The sequence below is a fragment of the Gossypium hirsutum genome, chromosome D08 (genome assembly GCF_007990345.1).
Source record: "Gossypium hirsutum isolate 1008001.06 chromosome D08, Gossypium_hirsutum_v2.1, whole genome shotgun sequence".
Classification (NCBI taxonomy): Eukaryota; Viridiplantae; Streptophyta; class Magnoliopsida; order Malvales; family Malvaceae; genus Gossypium; species Gossypium hirsutum.
Genome location: NC_053444.1, coordinates 12,851,937 through 12,876,584, shown reverse-complemented (window position 1 = coordinate 12,876,584; position 24,648 = coordinate 12,851,937). Strand labels below are relative to the sequence as shown.

General features: G+C 34.1%; 1 protein-coding gene across 1 annotated transcript; it reads left to right on the top strand.

The window, feature by feature from the left end:
* The first annotated feature begins 552 nt into the window (after nt 1–552).
* On the top strand, nt 553–2,157 carry LOC107907828 (uncharacterized). The gene is made up of 5 exons (XM_016835144.1): nt 553–696; nt 856–1,055; nt 1,125–1,300; nt 1,415–1,678; nt 1,781–2,157. The coding sequence occupies exons 1-5, from the start codon at nt 553–555 to the stop codon at nt 2,155–2,157; spliced, it is 1,161 nt and encodes a 386-aa protein (XP_016690633.1).
* Nucleotides 2,158–24,648: the final 22,491 nt, after the last annotated feature.

Sequence of the window (24,648 nt, the reverse complement as noted above, 5' to 3'; positions counted from 1 at the left end):
CTAAATTTACATACAAGGAATCTTGTCGACGTATCAGCTAATGGACCTCTGCTGGATTGTACTTATAATGATGCTGTGAGAATTCTTGAGAGAATTGCTAAGAATGATTATCAATACCCTATCTCCAGAGCTGCACAAGTAAAAACAATTCTATGAGTTATTGAATTGGATGCAATAATTACACTAAGTGCTTAAGTTTCTTCTCTCACAAACATGATTAAAAATATGCAAGGGACTAGTGGCGTTGCACCTATACAAGTCGCTCAGCAAGTTGATGTTCCTACTTTTTGTTGTGAGATTTGTAGTGACAACCATAGTTATGAAGATTGTCCACAACATGCAGAGAATGCCTTTTATATTAGTAACATCCACAACAATTCTTATGGTAACTCTTACAACAACTCTGTACGCAACCAACCGTTTTGGGGAACTCAAAATGCTGGACAAAATGTTGCAACATTCAGATATGGTAATACATCTACTAAGGGAAATTATAATCCAAGACAAGGGAATTACAATCAACAACAGCAGAACTACAACTAGCATACTCAGATGCATCCACAACAAGGCCATACACATCTACACCAAGATTCGATGCAGCCACAACACTCTTCAATACTGAATCATCATGTTCAAGGACATCGACAACAACCGTACACTCAAGCTTCGACTTCTGACCCTTTAGCAACTCTTGAGGTGTCAATGCGAGAGCATATTACTCGTACGAAAACTATCGTACAAGGAAATTCATCTTCCATTCGAGCATTGGAGGCACAATTAGGACAACTTGCTTCAAATCTAAATACTCGACCACCATGCTCATTATCTAGTGACATAGAAAATCCCAATCTGAAGGGGAAAGAACATTTGAAAGCTATCACTCTTAGGAGTGGTAAAGAAACTGGCGAACCGTTTATAGACTCTACTGTAGCACCTCAAGATACGGATGGAGTGATCATTGGTGAAAAAGTTGAATATAAAGAGTTTTTCGATGCATCAGATAAAGAAGTTCCACAAATTGTCACTCATATGCCTAATGTCCGACCTTCGAAACTGTCGGCAAAATCAAAGGTATCGACGCAAGTAGATGTATCTCTACCTTTACCTTTCCTATAAAGATTCAGGAAGAATGAACATGACAAGCAGTATCAGCAGTTCCTGGACACACTGAAGCAACTACAGATCAACATTCCTTTAGTAGACGCTTTGGTACAAATTCCGAGGTATGGGAAATTTATGAAAGACCTTTTATCCAAAAAAAAGAAGCTCATTGATATTGAAACTATTGTACTCACAGAAGGTTGTAATTCTATTTTGACAAATAAGTTTCCCCCTAAATTGAAAAATCCTAGATGCTTTACCATCCTATGTTCAATTGACAATCATTATTTGTGCAAAGCTTTATGCGACTTAGGAGCTAGCATTAACCTAATGCCACTATCTACTTTCAAAAAGTTGGGAACTGGTCACATGAAATCTACTGCAGTGACATTACAACTAGCTGATCGATTCTTCGCTCAACCTGAAAGGCAAATCAAAGATGTCTTAGTTTTTTTGGATAAATACATTGTTTCGGCTGATTTTATCATACTTGATTGTGAGGCAGACAAGGAGGTCCCGATAATCTTGGGACGACCATTTTTAGCCACTGGCCGAACTCTTATTACTATTTACAAATGTGAGCTAACCATGTGACTTAACAACGAGCAAGTCACCTTTAGTGTTTTTGAATCTATTCAATGTAAGGACAAAAAATAATGTCATACTGTTGATGTTCTAGATGATCTAATTGAGGAAGAATGCAATGACCAAAGCATAGTACTTTCTGAAGAGTTTGCAGTGACATCTGATGCCAATTCCTTAGATGATTGTGACAGCATTATTGAAGCTAATAATCTTGAACTCAACCATGGATGGCAGATTGAATCCTTAGACCTAGCAAACAGAAAAACCCCAATTTTTAAACCATCTATTGAAGAAGCTCTTACTTTGGAACTAAAACCACTACCTCCTCATCTTAAATATGTCTTTATGGGTGATCACAATACTCTCCCAGTTATTGTCTCCGCAACACTAGATGTAACTCAAGAAGAGAAATTGGTTCATATTCTCAAACAACATAAACAAGCTATAGCTTGGATTATTACCAATATTTAAGGTATTAGTCCTTCTTTTTGCATGTACAAGATCAAGTTGGAAGATGAAGGCAAGCAATCGATTGAACAGCAAAGAAGATTAAACGAGAAGATGAAGGAAGTAGTCAAGAAAGAAATCATAAAATGGCTTGATGTTGGAATTATTTACCTGATTTCTTATAGCAATTGTTTAAGTCCAATACATTGCGTACCTAAAAAGAGTGGCATCACTATGGTTCACAATAATAAGGATGAATTAATTCCTACATACAGTTCCACGGGATGGCGAATTTGTATGGATTATAGAAAATTAAATGCGGCCACAAAGAAGGATCACTTCCCACTTCATTTCATTGACCAAATGCTAGATCAGCTTGCTGGAAAGGCCTATTATTGCTTTTTAGACGGCTATTCTAGGTACAATCAAATTGCTATTGCATCGAAGGATCAGGAGAAAACAACTTTCACATGCCCCTTTGGTACTTTCACTTTTCATCATATGCCTTTCGGTCTTTGCAACGCACTAGCAACATTTTAAAGATGCATGATGGCAATATCCTCAGATATGATCGAAGACTATTTAGAGGTTTTTATGGATGATTTCTCAGTCTATGGAAATGATTTTGATCATTGAGCTGACAATTTGAATAAAGTATTGAAGCGATGTGAGGACACACATCTTGCCTTGAATTGGGAAAAATGTCATTTCATGGCAACTGAATGAATTGTGTTAGGCCATCGCATCTCTAGTCAAGGCATTCAAGTGGACAAAGCTAAGGTGGAAATCATTAAGAAATTACCTCTACCAACAAACGTGAAAGGTATTCACAGTTTTCTTGGACACATTGGGTTTTATCAAAGTTTTATTAGATATTTTTCAAAAATTGCAAAGCCCTTATGTTCATTGCTGGAAAAGAATCAAAAATTCTTCTTTGACGATGCATGACTAGATTCCTTTGTTCAGTTAAAAAACCAGCTAGTGAATGCACCCATTATCGCACCAGATTATCTCAATCTTTTGAAGTTATGTGCAATCCAAGCAACTTTGTTCTGGGTGCAGTTCTAAGACAACGAAAGGGAAAAATATTTCACGCCATCTATTATGCTAGCAAAACTCTTATAGAGGCTCAATTCAATTATACCACCACAGAGAAAGAATTGTTGGCAGTAGTCTTTTCTTAGTCTTTGCTTTCGACAAGTTTCGTTCCTATCTTGTCAGTGCAAAGGTTACTGTATTCATTGATCACTAGGCGTTGAGATATCTCTTTGCGAAAAAAGATGCCAAACCAAGACTAATACATTGGATATTACTGTTGCAAGAATTTGACATCAAGATAAAAGACCGTAAGGGTTCAGAGAATCAAGTTGCAGACCATCTGCCTTGATTAAAAGTTGGCAGCGAAGGCAAAAACATACTTTAAATTTTCGAAGCATTCCCAAATGAGAAGTTATTTGCTGTAGATGCAACTTCTTGGTATGCAGATTTTGTTAATTATCTAGTGTGTGGGAAACTCACATTGGGTGTCACAGGCCATAAAAAAAAAGATTTCTTTGTGACGTAGTGAAGTATCTTTGGAACAAGTTGTATTTATTCAAGGTATGCAATGACAACATCATTCGACATTGTGTTCTGGAAGAGGAGATGCTTTCAATCCTAAAGCATTGTCATGGTGCTCCTTATAGAAGTCATTTCGGTGGTATTAGAACTGCTGCTAAAGTTTTCCAATCAGGATTCTATTGGCCGTCATTATTCAAAGACGCCCACAATTTTGTGACTCAATGCGAGAGGTGTTAGCACACCGGTTCTATATCTCGATGCAATGAAATGTTGCAATAGCCAATTATGGAGGTTGAATTATTCGATGTTTGGGGTATGGATTTTATGGGACTGTTTCTAAGTTCATTTGGAAATCTTTATATATTAGTAACTGTTGACTACGTCTCGAAGTGGGTTGAAGCTGTTGCAGTCCCAAAAGATGATGCAAAGACAGTGCTAAAATTTTTTTCACAAGCGTATACTCACATGCTTTGGCACACCAAAGGCATTGATTAGTGATCAAGGTACACACTTTCATTGCAACCAAGTGACAACCGCACTGAAGAAATATGGATTTAATTATAGAAATATGGGCATTCTGGACAACATACAAAACTCCATTAGGGATGTCCTCGTATCAATTGATTTTTGGGAAAGCGTGTCACTTTCTAGTTGAACTAGAACACAAAGCAATGTAGGCAATTAAGCAAGTAAACATAGACTATGAAGCGGCTAGAAAGAAAAGGTTGTTGGATATTATTGAACTAGATGAGATTAGGAGAAATGCCTATGAAAACGCTATCATTTATAAGGAAAGGACCAAACTATGGCATGACAAGATTATTTTACAGCGACAATTTATCGCGGGTCAACAGGTTTTATTATTCGATTCTCGACTTAAATTGCACCCATGTAAATTGCATTCATGGTGGTCTGGAACTTTTGAAGTTGTCGACATATTTCCTTATGGTGCAGTCACAATTCGAGATTTACGTGATAGACACCAATTCAAAGTAAATGGATAGAGGCTGAAACACTATTTTGGCAATAGTGATCAAAAGCAGGCAGAGACTATTAAATTGGTTCAAAATTTTTAATTTTTAAATATTTCTCCATGATTTTAGTTAATTTTATTTATGTTTGTTAAAGTTTTTTTTCCTTTCTTTTTGCAAAATAATTAGGTACCATTGTCGACGCATTGAAATTTTGTTGTCAACGCATTTCGCAATTCTGTACTACCATTTATAACTCATCAGAATTTAGGGAAATTCAGATTCCACCATTAGATCAAAAATCACTAAGCTATTTGATACTTCTGTATGGGTACAATTTCTATTGGACACAACTATTCCCGAAAGCTTTATATCTTTCCACAAAATAACACTCATCTCCATCTTCCTACTTTCACTCACTATAAATCCTCATCCACAGTACCGACTGTAACACATTCAAGCAACCATTTTTATTTCATTTTTATTCTCAAGATCATATCTTTTCAACTTTAAATTGTTTTCCCTCAACAAAAGATGGGAAAAAATGAGAGGCTCGGTCAAGGAAGCCGCCAAATCTGTTGAAGAACATGCGTCCTTTGTTACCGCAGTTCGTGAATTAGAATCCCCCAGGCCAGTGCAAAAAAATGAGCCAGTAATCATTTTGAATAAAGCGACAAAGGAACGATTTTAAGACAAAATGTTGAAGCAAAAAATTCACCTCGAACAGCGCATTTCCCTTTCGCAACAACAAGACTTAGGTAAGTAAGTCTGCAAAACCATCTCGAAGTTGAAGTGGGAAACTTTTTGCACCCATCCTAGAAGCCATTCTCCTTCACTGGTACGTGATATTTATGCTAACCTTTATGATCATGAGTTAGAGTTCATTTTTGTTCGAGAAGGCTTAATACCATGGCACGCTAAAAAAATCAACGAGCTGTACAACACCAAGGTGGATGTAGATGAACACTCCGAGTTCATTAAGGATATCACAGATGAAAAACAAGACCTGATTGTGAAAGACTTGTGTGTCGAAGGAGCATTGTGGACGGGTTCTCATCAAAAGAATTATACGATGCATCGTCACTTCCTGACGCTATAAAGAAAAATATGGTTTCATTTTGTCAACTGTAGGCTAATGCCCACTACTAACAGCACCAAAGTCACCCTTGATAGATTGTGTCTAATACATTCCATCGTCAAGGGCAAAAAGATTGATGTCGGTGCAATCCTTCACCAAGAAATTGTTGACTGCACCATAAAGCAAATTGGAATCTTTGTTTTCCTATCATTGGTGATGTTATTGTGCCAGCAAAGAGGAATTGTGCCCCGTGATGGTGAGGAAGTCCTGGAAAATAAGGGTCCGATCAATGAAGCCTTTATAGAAAGAATGACTTGCGACAAAGATACACCGATACTGAAGGAGGCAGAAACAAGCAAGACAAGGAAGCGCAAAACCAAAGCCGACAGCAGAGGAACAAAATTGAATGCAGAGACATCATTACGGCACAAAATGAAAGATGTCAAAAAAATGGTCAATTCCATCAACAATAGGCAAATCAGGCTTGTCGCTACAACAGAGGATATGGAGAAATCCCAAAATTTGTTTTATGCTTATACTAAAGCCTGGAACAGTTCTATTGTAGCCACATTAAGCCAATTGAGCCTATCCCCACTATCGAAATTCCTAGTGTTTCAACCAATCATTCAAAATTATGAACTCTCATCCGTGGATAACGACTTAGACAGCCGAGACAGATCGGTGGCATCCCCTCCCATTGTGTAGGTCTCTGATAATGACAAAGAAGAGGAATCTAGGGACATTGAAGAATGCTTGCGAAAGATTGATAGCTTGTTCAAGGTTGGTATTTTTGCTGATCAAGAGGACACTTTTGTTGAGAAGGAAGTTGTTGTTGAAGAAGAAGAAGTTGTTGAAGATGAAAAAGAAAAAAAAGAGAAAGATTCTGTTGTGAACTTTGTCACCGCACCCGAGTCTGTGGGTACAAATATTGATAATTTGGAGAGAGATGGAGTGAAACCAGTGAAAGTTGCTGAGGTAACCAGTGAGGAGCAATGCAATTCATTGGCAATAGTGGTCTGCACTAGACCACTCCAGGTGGCCTCTCTTACACAGGAAGTAGTTGATGATGTCAGGGAAGAGTCAAAAATTGAGGAGCAATTTGAGGACCATGTGAATCCTAAAAAAAAGAAGAGAAAGCGCTCCAAGGATAACAATAAGAGGATGAGGAAGAAAAGGAGGAGGAAGAAACATCGTGCAGCCACATCGATGGCTAAGGATAACTGAGTTAGTTTATTTTAAGCTTCCGTTGTAGTATTCATGCATTGCATGTAGTTGTAAATTTTATTTTGATAAGTACATATTGTCATTGCATTTTTATTGTTATTACATTTTCATTTTAGTGCATTGGGGAAAATGCAAACTTTAAGTTTGGGGGAATGCACATGGGGTTTGGAAATTCACCCACATTTTAAATTTTTTTCGGTAATGAAGCATGCAAGGTTTAATTATAGTTAATGAAAATTGTTCAAAAATTTTTGTTACATTCGATGGTTAATTCTTGAATCATGTGAATTATCAATGAATGAGTTGGATAAATTTGACAGAAGGTTGTAGCTTCAATTCTTTGATGAATGGATTAGGTTGCATTAGTAATGAATGACTGCTATCATTCCTTAAATCTTGAATGAATCTACTTTTTACAGCTACTTATATATATAGTTATAAATTATAGACACTCCAAAGTGGGTGTAGTATGGAATGTTAAAGAGGGAACACTCCAATCAAGAGTTAGAAAAATCAATTTGGCCAAAGGCTGTCGCTACATGAGTGTGTGTCAGCGCAATTATGTACTCCCTAAGCGCTTCTTGCACTCCATCGTTACTTCTCAGGAAGAAGGGTACAGTAATGCAATGATATCCCTTATTCCAAAAACTATATATAATATATAAATACTTCGTATTGTACAATAAATGTTGCGTTTGTAGATATAACTTAGGGTTTGAAGCATAATGCTAGCATTGATGAAGTTGCAACCTTATTCATTCATGCTTATGTATTGTCGATGCAATATTCTTTCATCTAAATGTGATTTATTCATTGGGAATTTAGAGGGTTCAAGTTGCTAGAATGATCATTTGCCTTAGTAAAATTTTTGTACTCTTGCTAGTTTCTATCTTACTTGAGGACAAGTAAAAGATCAAGTTTTAGGGTGTGATAGCACTAGGAAGAACATAGGCTTTCCTCCTTACTTATTGGTTAAATTATTCTCATTTATTTATCCTTAGCATATATTTTAGCATTTTCATTTTAGTAAATTGCATTTTATAACTCAGTGAATCCTATCCTATTTTATCCTTAATTTTCCTATCTTTTTGCATTAATGTCGCTGCATGAGTTAATTCTAGATTGTGTCCGGAATTGTCGTCACACCTGACAGCTGTCCGGATAAGAACTAAAAATGCGTGAGCTGTCTAGTCTGGTATAACCAACCAGTACGTACAAGGACAGAATAATTCTGAGGAAAGGACATTTGTATTGTTGAAGGAGGACATAAAAGGTTGACGTGAGAAGAAAAAAAAAGGGGAGAACTTTTTTCTTAACGTCACTTCCTTCATCCTACCTTGAAGATTGCGACTATGGCAGCTTAAGCCTCTCACGGGTGAGCCAACGTGAAAATTGATTCAGCTTAGCTTCTGACAAGGAGATCTAAGTACGAGACAAGAGGGAATAGAGAGATCCAGTCTAGTTGTCTAGGAATAGTATTCTCCACTCGATTCTTTCTTATTTCTTTCTAAATGCTGGTCATTACACTCTGTTTTCTGTTTGTATGGAAGTACACATGAATTCTTGGTTAAATGTTATCTTATTCAATCTTTCTTTTATTGTTTAATCTTGAGGTTTGACTGTTTCTTAACACGGAAGTATTATAGTCGTCACTGACACTGAAAAGTGCAGTGACAATTCGAGCCAACAAGCATTACAATGAAAGTTGAGTAAGGATTAGAGGAATTTAGTCCTCTTGTTCTTAAAAGTGCCATACTACCATCATCGGAAGGTGGGGTTAATGTGCATATTTAAGTCTCAGATTAAATAGAGGAGTGATGCTTGGTAAGATATACATTGAAATTTATTGCCTCGACAATCACTACCCTTTTATACCTTGTGAGCACTTAGTATTCTACTGAAGATTCATGGTGCGGCTCCCAGTTTATCATTATCATATTTTATTTTATTTTTTTCAAGTTATTGCTCTGAAAACTATCCTCAAAATTTATCTCGTTTCTATCTAGTTATTGCTTCGACATTAATAGACAAGAGACAACCATCCCTGTGGGATCGATAACTGACAGACTCATATCTGTCTACTATACTTGCATCGACAGTGTATGCTTGCACATTATTACTATAACATTAAATAGCTAATCCATGCGCAATACATAATACATGAGAATTCCTCCTGTGAAAGATCATGAAACATATAGTCTCTTCGTACAAACTTGTTGCATACAATCTTAATAGAAAACCCATCGAGTGGAGAGAGTCATTTCAGATTAACTTAGTGAACAATCCTACAAGCAAGTACGTGCAGATTTCTACATGCGGATTCTTATATGCAAACTCATACAGGCAAACTTGTAGAAGAAGATTCATAGATATGAGTAAATCATACATGCAGATTCATAGAAGAAGATTTATAGATATGGCGGACTCATATATGTGGATTCATAGAATAAGATTCATAGATATGACAAACTCATACATGCAAACTGTTGGAACGTCAATAAACCCGTGGTGCAACAAGAAAAAAATTTGGTGATCGTCAACCATGGATCCAAGTACGAAGAATGAATTAGGTTGAAACAAGGTTGAAGATATAACTTTTTGTATCTGATCCCCTTGCACGATATTGATCCAAATCCGCAACAAAATGGTCTCGGCCTCTACATAGCTCCACCTAGTTAAAGAGCGAACAACAAACTCTCATTGAACCTCTCAGAGAGAATTGATGATATTGGCTACTAGACCGTTTTCAATTTTTTTTCCTTAGTAGCACGTCACAAAATTAGGGATCCAATTCCTTTTATTTAATATCACATAAAAAATGAAATTATCCTTTTAGAGAAACATATTGAAAGTATTAAAAAATCATATCCATTTAAGAAAAATATTAACTTCCATGTGTTAATCTTTGACCGAAGAATACAAATTGTGTTTGGATTCTGTTCGCTTCAACCAGAGGGTGTAACCTTTTAGGCTCTTGTAATGTTAGTAGTAATACTAGAACATTTCTAATGTTACAAGCAACGGGTGGCATATAGCAATGCATCATTACTACCCAAGTTACAAGAAGTCGTGATTCAACATAACATTTCTGTGATAAATTTTTCATGTATTATATCCTTTTATCCTTTATATCTAGATTAGACACAAGTCATGAAATAGTCACACCTGTATAGTTCAATTTCATATTTCTTGATATTCTGAGTAGACTACAATGAACAAATGAGTTTGGTATCTCATATCAACTTATTTAAGTATGGTCATGTATTTCTAGTCTCACTCCATCAAGTGGCCTAAGATATTGCTCCCATTATGTAGGAGGGAAAAATCCTATCTTGATTAGTCTTATCCCACTACATAGATTGTGGCATACCCAACATCAGTCTTTATAGTACAACTTGTTACGATAGATGTTTGATTGTATCAAAATATATGACTCACGATGTTGGGACAATGATGATCTCAAGTCTGAGAATCATGTACATAGTTATCACTATGATTAATGTTGTAACTATTAAATAATAATACAACATACTCATAGCAGGTTAGTCCAATATGTTGTTCTCTAACACATACTCATGTATTGATTTTGACATCCCTATGTCAATGACAACACTTTATCATCAATAAACTACTCATTAGTCTCAATGCATTATTATTGTCCAAGCCCACAATAATACTTGACTAAGAACCTTTTAAGAATAATCATATTATTCTCAGGACTTTATTTATAAACATGGAAAAAAAAACTGAAATAACAATGGACAGGTCTTATATTAACAATGTAAAATGAGTATGTGATTACAATCATCTCATGGTTGGTCTCTAAGCATACTCTAACAATCTCCCACTAGCACTAAGACCAATCAATCATACATCTAATACCAAGAGACGATCATGCTTCTGCTGTGTTAGAGGCTTCCTCAATGGATCAACAATGTTGTCATCTATTGGTACTATGCATATTTCCCCATATCCTCGATCAATGAATTCTCAAATGAGATGAAAGTGCCTAAGTATATGTTTGGATCGCTAGTGAGATATAGGTTCCTTTGACTATGCAATGTCTTTGTTATTGTCACAACAAAATTCTATAGCATTTGATATGCTAGGCACAACCCCTAGTTCAAATATCAACTTCTTGATCCAAACAACCTCTTTTCCAGCCTTACTGGCTACAATACACTCAACCTCAGTTGTAGAATTACCAACTGCATCTTGCTTTGAACTTTTCCAGCTCATAGCACCACCATTAAGACAAAACAAAAATCTTGATTACGATCGTGAATCATCCTTGTCAGTTTGGAAGCTAACATCAATATAACCTTTTACACTTAGCTCTTCCTCACCTCCATATATAAGGAATGTATCATTAATCCTTCTCAAGTACTTAAGAATATTTTTAACTACGACCCAATGACCTTCACCAGGATCTACTTGGTATCGAATCATCATGCATAAAACATACGATACATCTAAACGAGTACATAGCATGGCATACATGATAGACCCAACAGCCGAAGCATATGAAATCTTATTCATACATTCTCTCTCTTGTGGAGTTATAGGACACATTTGCTTCAAGAGTGAAATACCATGTCTCATAGGTAAGAAATCTCTATTAGATTCTTCCATGATGAACCTTTTTAATACTTTATCTATGTATGTACTTTGGCTTAGACCTAGGAGACTAATCTGTCGTAATTCGGTGTAGCAAATTAAACTAGTTTTTATATTTAAGGAGCTTGAATACGAGCAATTTTAGTACATTTTAGTTACGTTTTCTTAGTTTAGTTTAAATTTAATAAAAAGTGTATTTTGAGTCTTTTAATGACTTTAAGGGCCGAATGAAGCCTAAAGGTGAGCTAACAACTTAGTAAGTGTGCAGTAGACCATTCAAAGGCGTAGGAACTCATAGCTAGTCGTTGTGTTCCAACATGGGAAATTTTATGTCGCAATATAGGGAGCAGAACACGAGAATTTCAAGTCTGCCTTTGGTGTCCCAACACAACCATGGGATGTTGCGACACACCTCTGAAGCCACCTCTGAACCTGAGCATATTGTCATTGATGTCGTGACATAGACACTAGGGTGTCACAACATTGACCCTGTACGAGATTAATTATGAATCAAGGGTATTTTGGCCCGTACAATGGAAATTAGACACGAGAACGTCAGCTAAGCTAGGGTTGAGGATGACGGCTATCCTAATTCTTTAAAGAAGCTCATTTAGCATTTCTTTAAGGACAACTTTTCATACTTTAAGTTTTCTTTGTAATTGTAGTTTCAATTTCCTTTCTTTTAGGCCTTAGGTTTATTTTTAGTTATTTTCTATTTTGTCTCCTTCGGGGAATGTGACTTGTAATGTGACCAAACGCTACTGGATTTTCTACACTTCATCTATCAAATACAAACATGATTCTCTAATTTCTATTCTTGATTTACTCTTTATGCATATCTTGTTATTGAGTTAATGATGTTTATGGATTCCACGAGGAACTAATCCTTTTATAAGGGATTAGTGAGTGGAAGTGATTAATAAATTACTATGTAGGGTTTTTTTAACAGATCGACTGTTTGGGAGAGGAAGAACTTAAACCCTAGGCATGAGGACCATAGGAAGTCATTTAGGTGGGAATTAACTCAAAATTAGTATGACCTATCCATAAACACCTTAGTCCCTAACCATTCTGGACTGTGAGGTTGAAAGATAAGTATTTTTTGTTGACTCGTTAGTTTAGTTGAAGATCAAGAGATCCTACAATGGTAACGGCTAGTTTATTGAATAGAAACTCGAAATAGGAATTAGTCATGATCACCAAAGCGAGCTAATCACCCATGTCTACATTTTGATTAAAGTTTAGAATTTAGTTTTCTAAAGACCCTTTTATTTATGCAATTTTTATTTCTTTGTTTATTAAAACCTAAAAATCATTTCTTTATGCTTTATTGTAATATAAAAAATCATTTCTTTATGCTTTATTGTAATATAATTTATTTAAACTATTAATTAATTCTATTTGCGTTTAGGTTAACTTTAACTTAGTACTCACCTCCCTTGGGTACGATCCTCGGAATACTTTCATTGTAAAAATTATATTACAACTTAACCCGTATACTTGTGGACATCGCCTCAAATTCATATATTTAGTTATAGTATTCACACTCTAGACGTTAGAATATCCGGAGGCGGTCAAAGATGTCTTAATCTATCTCTATAGATTTTGACTCATAATATGTATGTAGTCTTCCCCAAGTCCTTCATAGAAAAACAACTTGCTAATAACAAACTGTAGGGTAGTTATCTCTTTTCCTATGATAAGTGTGTCATCTACATATAGTACCAAGAATGCGATAGTGCTCCCACTAGCTTTCTTGTAAACATAAGGCTCATCTTCATTTTTGATAAATCTAACTCTTTCATCGCATCATTAAAATGAAGATTCCAAATTTGAAAAGCTTGCTTCAATCAATAAATGGATCTTTGTAGCTTGAATATCTTTCCAGCATCATTCGGGTCGACAAAACCTTCAAGTTGTGTCATGTACACATCCTCTTCCAGTTTCCCATTAAGGAAAGTTGTTTTGATGTCCATCTGTCAGATTTAATAATTATGAAATGCAGCTATTGCAAGTAAGATCCGTATGGATTTAAACATAGCAATAGGAGAAAAAGTTTCGTCATAGTCAACACCATGAATTTGGTGAAAACTTTTAGTGACTAATCGCCCTTTGTATGTTTGTACATTACCATCCATGTCAGTTTTCTTTTTTAAAACCCACTTGCACCTTATGGGTTTAACCCCTTTAGGTAGGTCAACCAAGATCCATACCTAGTTTTCTGCATTCAATCTATCTCAAACCTCATGGCCTCAAGCCATTTCTCAGAATCTAGGCTCACCACCGTTTCTTGATATGTCATAGGCTTATCTTTATCCATAAGTAGAAGATCACCATGTGTTGTAATGAGAAATTCATATCTATTAGGTACATGGTGTTCTCCTAAAGATCTTTGCGGTGGTTATGTTTCTAGAATAATTGGTTGTTCCGCAACAACTTGTGGAACTTGTTGTTCAATCTCTGGTTCACTGATCTATTGTTTTTCTAAAATTTCTCCAAGTTCAATATTTCTACCACTTTCTTTTTAGAGACAAATTCTCTCTCAAGGAAGGCTCCTGTTCGAGTAACAAACACTTTATTCTCGGTAGGATTAAAGAAATAATATCCTATAGTTTCCTTAGAATATCCCACAAAGATTCACTTTTGAGATTTAGGTTTGAACTTTATAGACGTCTAATGTTTAACATAAGCTTCAAAACCCCAAATCTTCATAAAAGACATACTAGGACGCTTCCTAGTCCACATCTCATATGGTGTCTTTTGAACCTATTTAGATGGAACACGATTTAGTGTGAAGACAGAAGTCTCAAGTGCATGTCCCCAAAAGGAAGTAGGAAGATCAACATGACTCATCATTGATCAAACCATGTCTTAAAGTGTTCGATTTCTCCTCTTAGAAACCCCATTCCATTGTGGAGTACCAGAAGGTGCAAGTTGTGAGACAATCTCACATTCTTTTAAAAGCTCATCAAACTCTAAGCTTAAGTATTATCATCTTCGATCTGATCGAAGTGCCTTAATACTTTTACCTAGTTGTTTTTATACTTCATTCTTAAATTCCTTGAACTTTTCAAGGGCTTCAGATTTATAGAACTTAAGATAAATATACCCACATCTATTGAAGTCATCAGTGAAAGTAATGAAGTATTGAAAACCTCCCCTACTTGTGTTTTCATTGGTCTACATACACCACTATGTATTAAGCCTAACAAATCACTAGCTCATTCACTTTTACTATTAAAAGGGGTTTTAGTCATTTTACCCAACAAGAAAGACTCACATATATCAAATTTTTCGAAAACAAAAGAATTCAAAAAATCATCTTTATGGAGCTTTGATATGCGCTTCTCACTTATATGGCCCAAGCGACAATGCCAAAGATAATTTTGATTAGAGCCATTTATTTTTTATCTTTTAGTACTTATGTTATACATGGGCATATCTTGATCTAAAATGTAGAGGTCATTTACTATTTGTGTCGAACCATAGAAAACATTATCGAGATAAAATGAGCAACAATTATTCTTAATAATTATTTCAAAACCAATTTTATCTAAACAAGGAATTGAAATAATGTTTCTAGTTAAACTGGGCACAAAATAAAAATCCTCCAAACATAAATCAAGCCCACTATACAAGATAAAATATGTGTTCCTACAGCTAATGAAACAACTCTTGCTCCATTTCCAACTCGCAGGTCCACATCTCCTTTAGCCAGATTCTTGCTCCTTTGTACTCCTTATACAGAGGTACAAATATGAAAACCAAAATTGATATCTAATACCCACTAAGTAGACATTGATAAATTAATATCAATAACATAAATACCTTAAGCGAATGCTCCACTTTCCTTTGCCTTCTTGACCTCTTCAAGGTAGATAGGGCAGTTCTTCTTCCAATTTCTGATCTCACCGTAATGGAAACATTTTCTTCCTTAGCAATTTCTCCTTTAGGTTTCAATCCAGTCTTTCCTTTTTTGGGTTTGGCCTTGCCATTGTCATTAAGGTCTTAGCCTTAGGCTTTCTTTTGACCTTTTCCTTGCGAACCATCAAAATGAGCTTAGGTCCAGCCTTTTTCATGTTACTTTCAATAGTTCTCAACATGTTGAGGAACTATGGCAAAGTCTTATTAATTTCATTCATGTTGAAATTAAGGAAATTTTGGCTAAAACTATCAGACAATGATTGTAGGATAACATCGGTGGCCAATTCCTCACCTAGAAGGAATCTAACTTTTTCAAGGCTTTCAATATAGCCTATCATCTTGAGAACATGAGTTCCCACAAGAGTTTTCTCCACCATTTTTCATTGAAACAGAGCTTTAGAGGTCTCATACCTCTTTTGACGTGATTTCCCCTCATATAATTCTTTTAGGTTTTGGATCATATAATAAGCAACCATATCCTCATGTTGCTTTTGAAGCTCGAGAGTCATGGTGGCAAGCATTAGACATTTTATGTCTATCATGTCATCAAGATGCTTCTTATAAGCTTCCTTGTCAACTCTAAAAGCATTAGCTATTTTTTCATTAGGAACGGATTCTTTAATGACATATAATTTTTGTTCTTGTTTGAGGATAATCATCAAGTTACAGAACCAGTCAAGGAAGTTCAAGCAATTAAACTGCTCCTTCTCAAGGAAAGATCACAATGATAAAGAGTTTGAGTTGTTAAATAAATCTACAAAATAAAACATGCTCATGAGTAAACAATGATGCTCCCACTATTTTATTCAAAACTAATAACCCTCATTAATTTTTGAAAACAAAATTCTAAAGTTTTTCTAGTGGGTAAGGATCCATATTTCACCTCTTCTTAAGTCATAAGGATCCATATTTCACCTCCTCTTAAGTCATCTTTAGCTTTACTCTCAATATTATGGTTATTTAGGTAAGCAATACTTGCTAAATACATCATATGTAACTCATTATTTGGTGGACAACTCTTGTTCCAATCATCTCATGATTATCCAAATCTTTTGCCTCTATGTTTCTAATCCTATTAGAGTCACCTAGTTAAGTTATTAACCAATATTATAACCGATAAATATCACTTGCTTATTCTTCGCGTTTGACCAAGATAGATACAAGTACTTCACTTTAGCAGAACCCACATTGTATCGATCGTGGCTTTAACGAGAGTAAATATTGTAAGGGAATTTTAACTTAATATTTTACTGAGGGTATTTAAAAAAAATCATCTCACCATTAATGGTCAACATTAGTCCAATTAGTCCTTTAATTTATCTTATCAATTTCCTATAATATGCATGCTAACGTATCGTTCATTGTATCATATACATGAATAATATAAAGCAATAAATAAATGCAATAGTTATAGCCCATAAAACTAAGGTGGTTCCTCCCAAGCCAATGGGAGAACCGAAAGGAATCCTAAGGGTGCAAGTCGCTTCTCAAGCTTCTCTTCCACTTTAGGTAGCTCGACCTTCATCTCCTCTAGTTCGTAGCAACTCGTACAATTTACAATTATAGAAACTCATTTTGCATACGAAAGAGTAGGATGAGAAGATAAATACAAGAGAAAAATATAAAGGCATGATACACAGGCCATATTTATAAGATTACAACCTTTGTAAATTATAAATCAAATGAACGGGCTATAACTATGCATTTCCAACCACTGTGCAAATCTATCATAGCATACAACATATGATATGTATTTATTCAATCGCTTGTTACTGTGAATAACAAAAATGTCACCTATGCATAGGGCACAATAGGCGGAGCCCCCTACAAGGGTCCCGCAGCCTAGACAACGGTTGGTGGTGCTGCTGAACGGCAGATCCCGATGAAATGTAAGAAATCAAACTCAGATCTCTGTGAAAAAAATCAACATTTCACAATTTTTTTTCAAAAACATAATATTTTCAGGATTTCGATCTATGAGGCTTCTTACTAGAACAATTTTTTGTTTCTTTTTCGAATGTTACCAACAAGTTAATTATTAAATTCGAATAACAAAATCCGAACTGCCCCAAGATAGATTCGTTAATGCTTAAAAAATAATATATAAGACCCAATATGCATCAAAATCAATTACTAACATTTAATCAGTGATTGAGAGAAACTTTTTATCACATAGGTTTAACAGATTAATCATACACTATTTATTAAGTAGATTACATGTATCATATATACATAAAACGAATCGAGTAAATCAAATCAAATAACATGTATGTCATACAATTGCATCAACTAATCAATTTAATCTGGAATCTATATCGTACAAGTGGCTCTAATACCACTACTGGAACGCCAATGTGCCCCGTCGTGCAACAGAAAAAAATTCCAACGATCGTCAACCATGGATCCAAGTACGAGGAACAAATTAGATTTAAACAGGTTTGAAGATATACCTTTTTCTATATGATCCCCTTGATCGATGTCGATCCCAAGCCACAACAAAATCGTCTCGGCCTTTACGTAGTCCACCAAGTCAAAGAGCAAACAGCCAACTCTCCTTGAACCTCACAGAGAGCATTAAGCAAATTGGCTGCTAGACCCTTTTCAATATTTTTTCCTTGGTAACACATAACAAAATTAGGGATTCAATTCCTTAAGAGAATTTATCCGTTTAGAGAAAATATGGAAAATATTAAAACATCATATCTTTTCTAGATGAATATTAACTTTCATGTTTTAATCTTTGACCGAAATTATTATTATAATTATTTATTTTAATAATATTTAGTTAATATTTCATATGAATCAAATTCATACATTTATTTTAACTATGTTCTCTATTTGTGTACAACAAGTTTGTATATATAATGCATTCAATATTTAACTGTCAAATTAAATTAATTCAATAATTACTTTAATTCATGTGACAACTAAACAAATGCCAACTGTGTTTGGATTCTGCTTGCTTTAACCATAGGGTGTGACCATGTAGGCTCTTGTAACATTTGTAATAGCTCGATTTTGGGACTAATCGGAACAGTGGTTTTGGGCCACTAATTCGACCAGAAAAATTTTAATATTCTTATATTTTACAATATAAATATGTATGAAATGATTTTATAAAAATTTCGTTCAAAAATTTTGACGTTTGGACACTCAATTTAGTCGAAAGGACTAAATTGTAAAAAAGTGCAAAACTTGAGTTCTAAAAGCTAGAGGTGTCTAATTGCTATGAAATTTTAAATTGCAGGTCCTTAAAAGGTAATTATACCATTGGTTAATTTGTTGGACAAAAATGGACATAAAATAGGTGAAATAAAATATTTTTAAGTTAAGGGCATTTTAGTAATTTACTGATTAAATGAATTAAAAAGCCAAATTAAAAGCCAATTTTTAATCATTTTCAACCCCTTGGTCGAATTTCACATGAGGAAGACATAGATAGGGTTTTTCAAGCTTCCAAGCTCGATTGTAGTTCGTTTTAGCCCTATTTTTAATGTTCTTTACATTTTTGAGATCCTCGTAGCTCGGTTTAGCTATTTCTACCTTTATTTTGAGCTAGAGTTTGTGTTTAAAAATTTACCATGGATGACTTGCAAGTATTTTGATGTTTTATGGTAGAATATGAAAGTTTAAAGTGTAATAAACAACTTTTACTAAGTGATTTTTAGTGAAATTGCATAAAAGGGCATATTTGTACAAGTTGTAAAATATGTGTAAAAAAAGAAAAAAATGTGATTTAGTGAGAATTTTGGGCTGCTATAGTAACGAGAAAAAATGAGTACTTTTCATTTTACGAGCCTAGGGGAAAAATTGTAAATATGTGAGAAGTTAGGGGTAAAAATGTAATTTTTTCCATAAGGTGTTTTTGGGGCTGAATTGAAAATGTGTGTATTAAATAAGTTAAATGTGTTATTATAAATCAAGAAAGATGAGGAATTGACCTTGACCGGGGAAAAGGAAAGGTTGTGGACTAAGACGCAAACATTTGATATTTTGGATCGGGGTAAGTTTGTATGTAAATAATGCATCGTTTTTACTTACGCTTTCATATTTTGATATATTTTGTGAAATGTGGCTGAATATTTGATGTATGTGGCTGAATATTTGATGTATTTGACAAAATATTGACAAGTGAGAAATTTCCGGTTGAACCTTAAGAATAGAATAGGATACAAGTGACATGTCACTAGGAACCTATGTGAAAACTATGTGAAATTGTGACTAAGTGAATCTGGGTGCTAGTCTTATAAGTTCTACCAGTGACTGGGTAATCTGGCATTTGTTGCAGATACCTGACAGCTTGTGTCAGCAACACTGAATAGTTATGAATGACCGACAGCTTGTGTGAGCAGACCCGCAAATGTGAATAGCTCGAGAATGAGCCTATGGGTGATAAGTGATATGAAGTAGCTTTGGCTACAAGTGTGGCACTATGTGCAATATTCTGATGTATCCGTTAATATTCTGATGTGTTCAATGGGAAATGGCTAAGTGTAAATGGTTGTGATTATGTGATGAATGAGTGCAGGTACATGTGTATATATATTCATGAGCAATGTCCTCGATATATGATCGAATTTTGGTAAGGATGATGTGGAGTACGTATGACTATGAAGACTTGTAAATATTTGATAATGACTAGCTATTGGAATGGCTAGTTATGGACATGCTTGGTGTTATGTGTGTGTAAATGAAACTTAATACAAAGAAAACATGAAAGAGTAAAATTAGTAATAAAACAGTTTTGGATAGCAGCCATTGTATAAATTTGAAAAATCACCAAAAATTGTGAAAATCGAATTAGAGGTTGAATAAGGTATGAACTTAAAGCTTATTGAGTCTAGTTTTACATAGAAGAAACGGTGTGAGAAAAGAATTTCATATTATGAGATATTTGAATTTTTATGAGATAGGGTCAGAGTGATTTTGGAATCCCCTGTTCTGACTTTGGAAACTCATTAAAAATTGTATAAAAATAATTATGGGTTATAATTTATATTTTTAAAATTCTTAATGAGCCTATTTTCAATAGAAATGAACGAGAACATCATCTAAATCCCGTACGAGGAGATAATTAATTTTTAGTGAAGAAGGGTCGAAACTGTTAGACAGCAGAACGGGGATGGCTTTAAAGAATAAAATATACTTATTGGCTAAACCATAAATTATAAAAAATTTATGGTGAGAAGATATGTGAGTCTAGTTTTAGAGAAATTTAGTGGATCTTAATTCAGAATTCTTTATTTCAAGATATAAATAATTTATTGACTATGACTCGCATAGACAGCTTGATATGAACATGAGTGAATAATGAAACTATGTGCAAATATGATTGTATTATCTTGAAAACACATTATGAGGATTGATAAAAGCATGTTAATAAATTTTTTATTATTTACATACCAACTTACTAAGCTATATGCTTACTCTCTTTTCTTTCCCTTGTCTTATAGTGTCACCAAGCTGGCTCGGGGTACGGAGATCGTTGGAGATCCATCCACACTATCAACACTCTTTTGGTATTTTGAAAGCAATATTATGAATTATGGCATGTGTAGAGGACTTGATTATTTTGTTATGTGTCATAATTTATTTGGCCTAAAATGTTGGCCTATGTTATTTGATAGTTCATTTTGTATAAGGCCATTGACGTTGGCTATTATCGGTTAAGTTGTACGTTTATGATAATGTCATGTTGTGTGTTGATAAATTTGGTATAAGTGTGTAAATATTAGGATGGAAAAAGGCTTGGTAAATAGCCTAACTTTCATCCACATGGCTGGCATCATGGCTATGTGCTCAGGGCGTGTGCCCCTATTTTTCAAGAAAATTTTCAAAGTTTTAAAAAGTTCTGGTTTGGTCCCGAACCACTTTCAAAGTATGTATTGGGTCTCGTAAGCCCATATTAGGGACTTTATGATGAAATATGAAAAGTTTTAATTTGGATGAAATTTCAAGACCCGGTTTTGTATGATTGGTTATGTTTAAGTCTGGTAATGCCTCGTACCCTGCCCCGACGTCTGACACGGGTGAGGGGTGTTACAACATTAGTAGTAATACTGGAACATTTCTAATGATACAAGCAATGAGTGGCATCTAGCAATGCATCATTGCTACCCAAGTTACAAGAAGTCGTGATTCAACATAACCTTTCTATGATAAATTTTTCATGTATAGTAAGACCCTCATAAACAGAAAGTTTTATAATTAGACACCCAGAATTACTATTGTACTTATCCTTTAACATCTTTGGGTGTGAAAATGGTATAAGAACTACATTGTAAAAGTGGTAAAAGTTAATCTTTATGAATTTTTAAGTATTTGAATGGACCAATTAAGCAATTGGTCCATTTTTAATTGGATATTCGATGGTGGATATGATGAAATCCACTAGTTTAAGTTAATTTGGTTTAAGATTATACTAATTAAGTTTAATTAGTATAATTAGTAATTAATTAAAGTTAATTATAAGTATATAAGCAAATTAAAAGAAACGGAAACATTTATTTTTTTTCTCATCATCTTCTTCACGAAACAAAGAAGAAAAACTAGGGTTTGGGAGCTTCCAATTTTAATCCTTCAATTGGTAAGTGATTTTTAGCTTGTTTCTTGTAATTTTTATGTTTTTAAGGTCCTGAAAACTTGATTTGGCTAGCCCGTGTACCAATTTGTAAAATTGTTAAAATTTTTAAAAGTTTCCATTGTTGAATACTTGATGAAATTGGTACTAATTTGTTAGATTTTAAGCTTAGAAGTGAAAATGGCTAGTTTGTAAAGTTTAATTTTTAGTTTTTTAATATAGGGACTAAAGTGTAAATATTTCAAAATTGGTATGAAATTTTTGGAATTATGGACAGTAGACAACCTTAAAAGGATGTAATTGAGATCAATTTTGAAATTGAGGCTCATATAGTAGGATAATATAAGGTATTTAGAATTGATGAATTGAAATGAATTATCGTATAGGTCGAGATTTGAATAAACTAGAGGATATTTTAGGAAAAGGAAAAATTACGGATTAGCCCTTAACATCTTGTTTATTTTGTTTTTTCTAGGTAAGTTCATATGGTGTATTATGTTTAAATTGTTATGTGTTTAAAATTGTATAAATTTATGTGCGTTTAGTTGAAATTTGAATTGTTTATGATTTACTACAAAATGTGATATTTAAATTAAATTGTAAAGAAATGAATGTGAGCATATATGTTGAAATTATCTTGATGACTCAGTAAATGTCTTGTACACATGGGTACAAACTAATTATCGGTGGTTACCGAGATCCAACATTTGTTGCGGACTCGAAGATACATGTGACACAGGTTTAGCTCAAACAAGTAACCTGATGTTGTTTTAAAGGTTTAGCCCAAACAGGTAACCTGACACGATTATATGTTTAGCTCAGACGAACAATAGATATGATTAATACCAGTGTAATTGAGTTCATTTACTGATTTTCATCAGGTAATACAGATAATATAAAATAAAATAACGACAAGATACAAAATGTAATCAATATTCAAATATGGTATTAGTGTATGATTTGAATACCTAAAGCTTGGATATACATTTTTTTTCTTGAGTGACATGTATTGATATGTTATAAGTTGGTACATTATATGATTAATCATGTCTTAAAGCTCACCTTTGTTGTTGTGATTTTTATGTTAGGAAAATGTTATCGAGTTAAATAGTTAAATATGTTTAGTTGGAAATCAAGGTAAGTTTCTATTTTAAATACCTATGGACTTACTAAGCATTCAAACTACTTACCCGTTGTCTCCCTTTTCTTTATAGATTGTTGGTTTTGCAGAACATGTTGATCGGATCATCTCAAAGCACACACTATCCAGTCTTCGATTCGGTAGACTTTTGATCATTTTTAAGTCAATTATGTAGCGTGTATATAGGAGTTCATATAAGTGATAGCTTGAACTATTAGTTGGTTTAAAAGTTGGGAAAATGTTGAATTATAATTGTCAATGTTCAAATGGGAAGATGCATATTTGGTAAATTGTGCATTTTGGTGTATGGCATTTTGGTTGCATGAATAAGCAATGATATGGCATGTTTATGTGTGAGATTGAATGGTTTGAAAATATGAATAAATAAGTGAAATTGAATAAGTTGATCAAGTATGATGGGTGCCAAATGATGGCATAGTGGTTTGAATGTTATGAATTGATTAAGATGAAATGTTTAGATATAGTTTGATTAGTTTTTATGCAGATTTTAGGGTGTATTTATGCACCATTTGGATTATTTAATGAATTGGCTTGAAATAGGTGTTAAAATGCAAAAAATTTTACCTTGTTGCCTTAAGGTATCGATACCTTTGAAACAGGTATCGGTACTTTACCATTTTTTTTTCTAAATTTTTCAAACTTCGAACTCCAAAATGGTTTCAATACTGGACTAAAGTATCAATAGTCTATATAAGGGTGCCGATACTTTAGAAGGGTATCGATACATATGATTTTTATTTGATTTTTGCAAAACATCAAGTCGTAAAATAGTATAGATACTATAATAGGTATCGGTATTTTGTAATAAAAGTATTGATACTTGTGATTTTGTTAAGATTTTTTTTTAAAACATCAAAGCTAAAAATGGTATCGGTACCTATTTGAGGGTATCGATACCTGTTGTGGAAATTTTAAAAGCATTGTAATTTAGTCATTTTTCAAGGTTGGGATTCTAAATGAGCTTTCGTAAGCTCCAGTAAGTCCCGGAAATGATCGTATAATATAATTATGAAATGTTTTGATTTTAAATGCTTGAATTATGGTGTAATGTTATTATTAAATGTATGTAATTGTTTCAGTATCAACTGTAGCATCCTATAACTCATACCGGATGATTGGGTCAAGAGATGGGTGTTACAAGAAAGGCCAATTTCATAAACAATCTATTAATCAGGGAGTCCACTTGGCAAAAGCCCAATGCACCGTCATCCAAATTTTTACAAATATCATCCCATTTAACAAGGTTAGTTCCCTTCTTCTCATTTGCATGACCCTAAACAAAGTTCGAATAATCTTCTTCATTCCCATATGTTGAAACATTTTCAAAATATTTCTAATGTTCCAATCCAAAAGTTATGTCACTTGGTTATCAACCAAGAGTTGTCACTATTCATAGTGA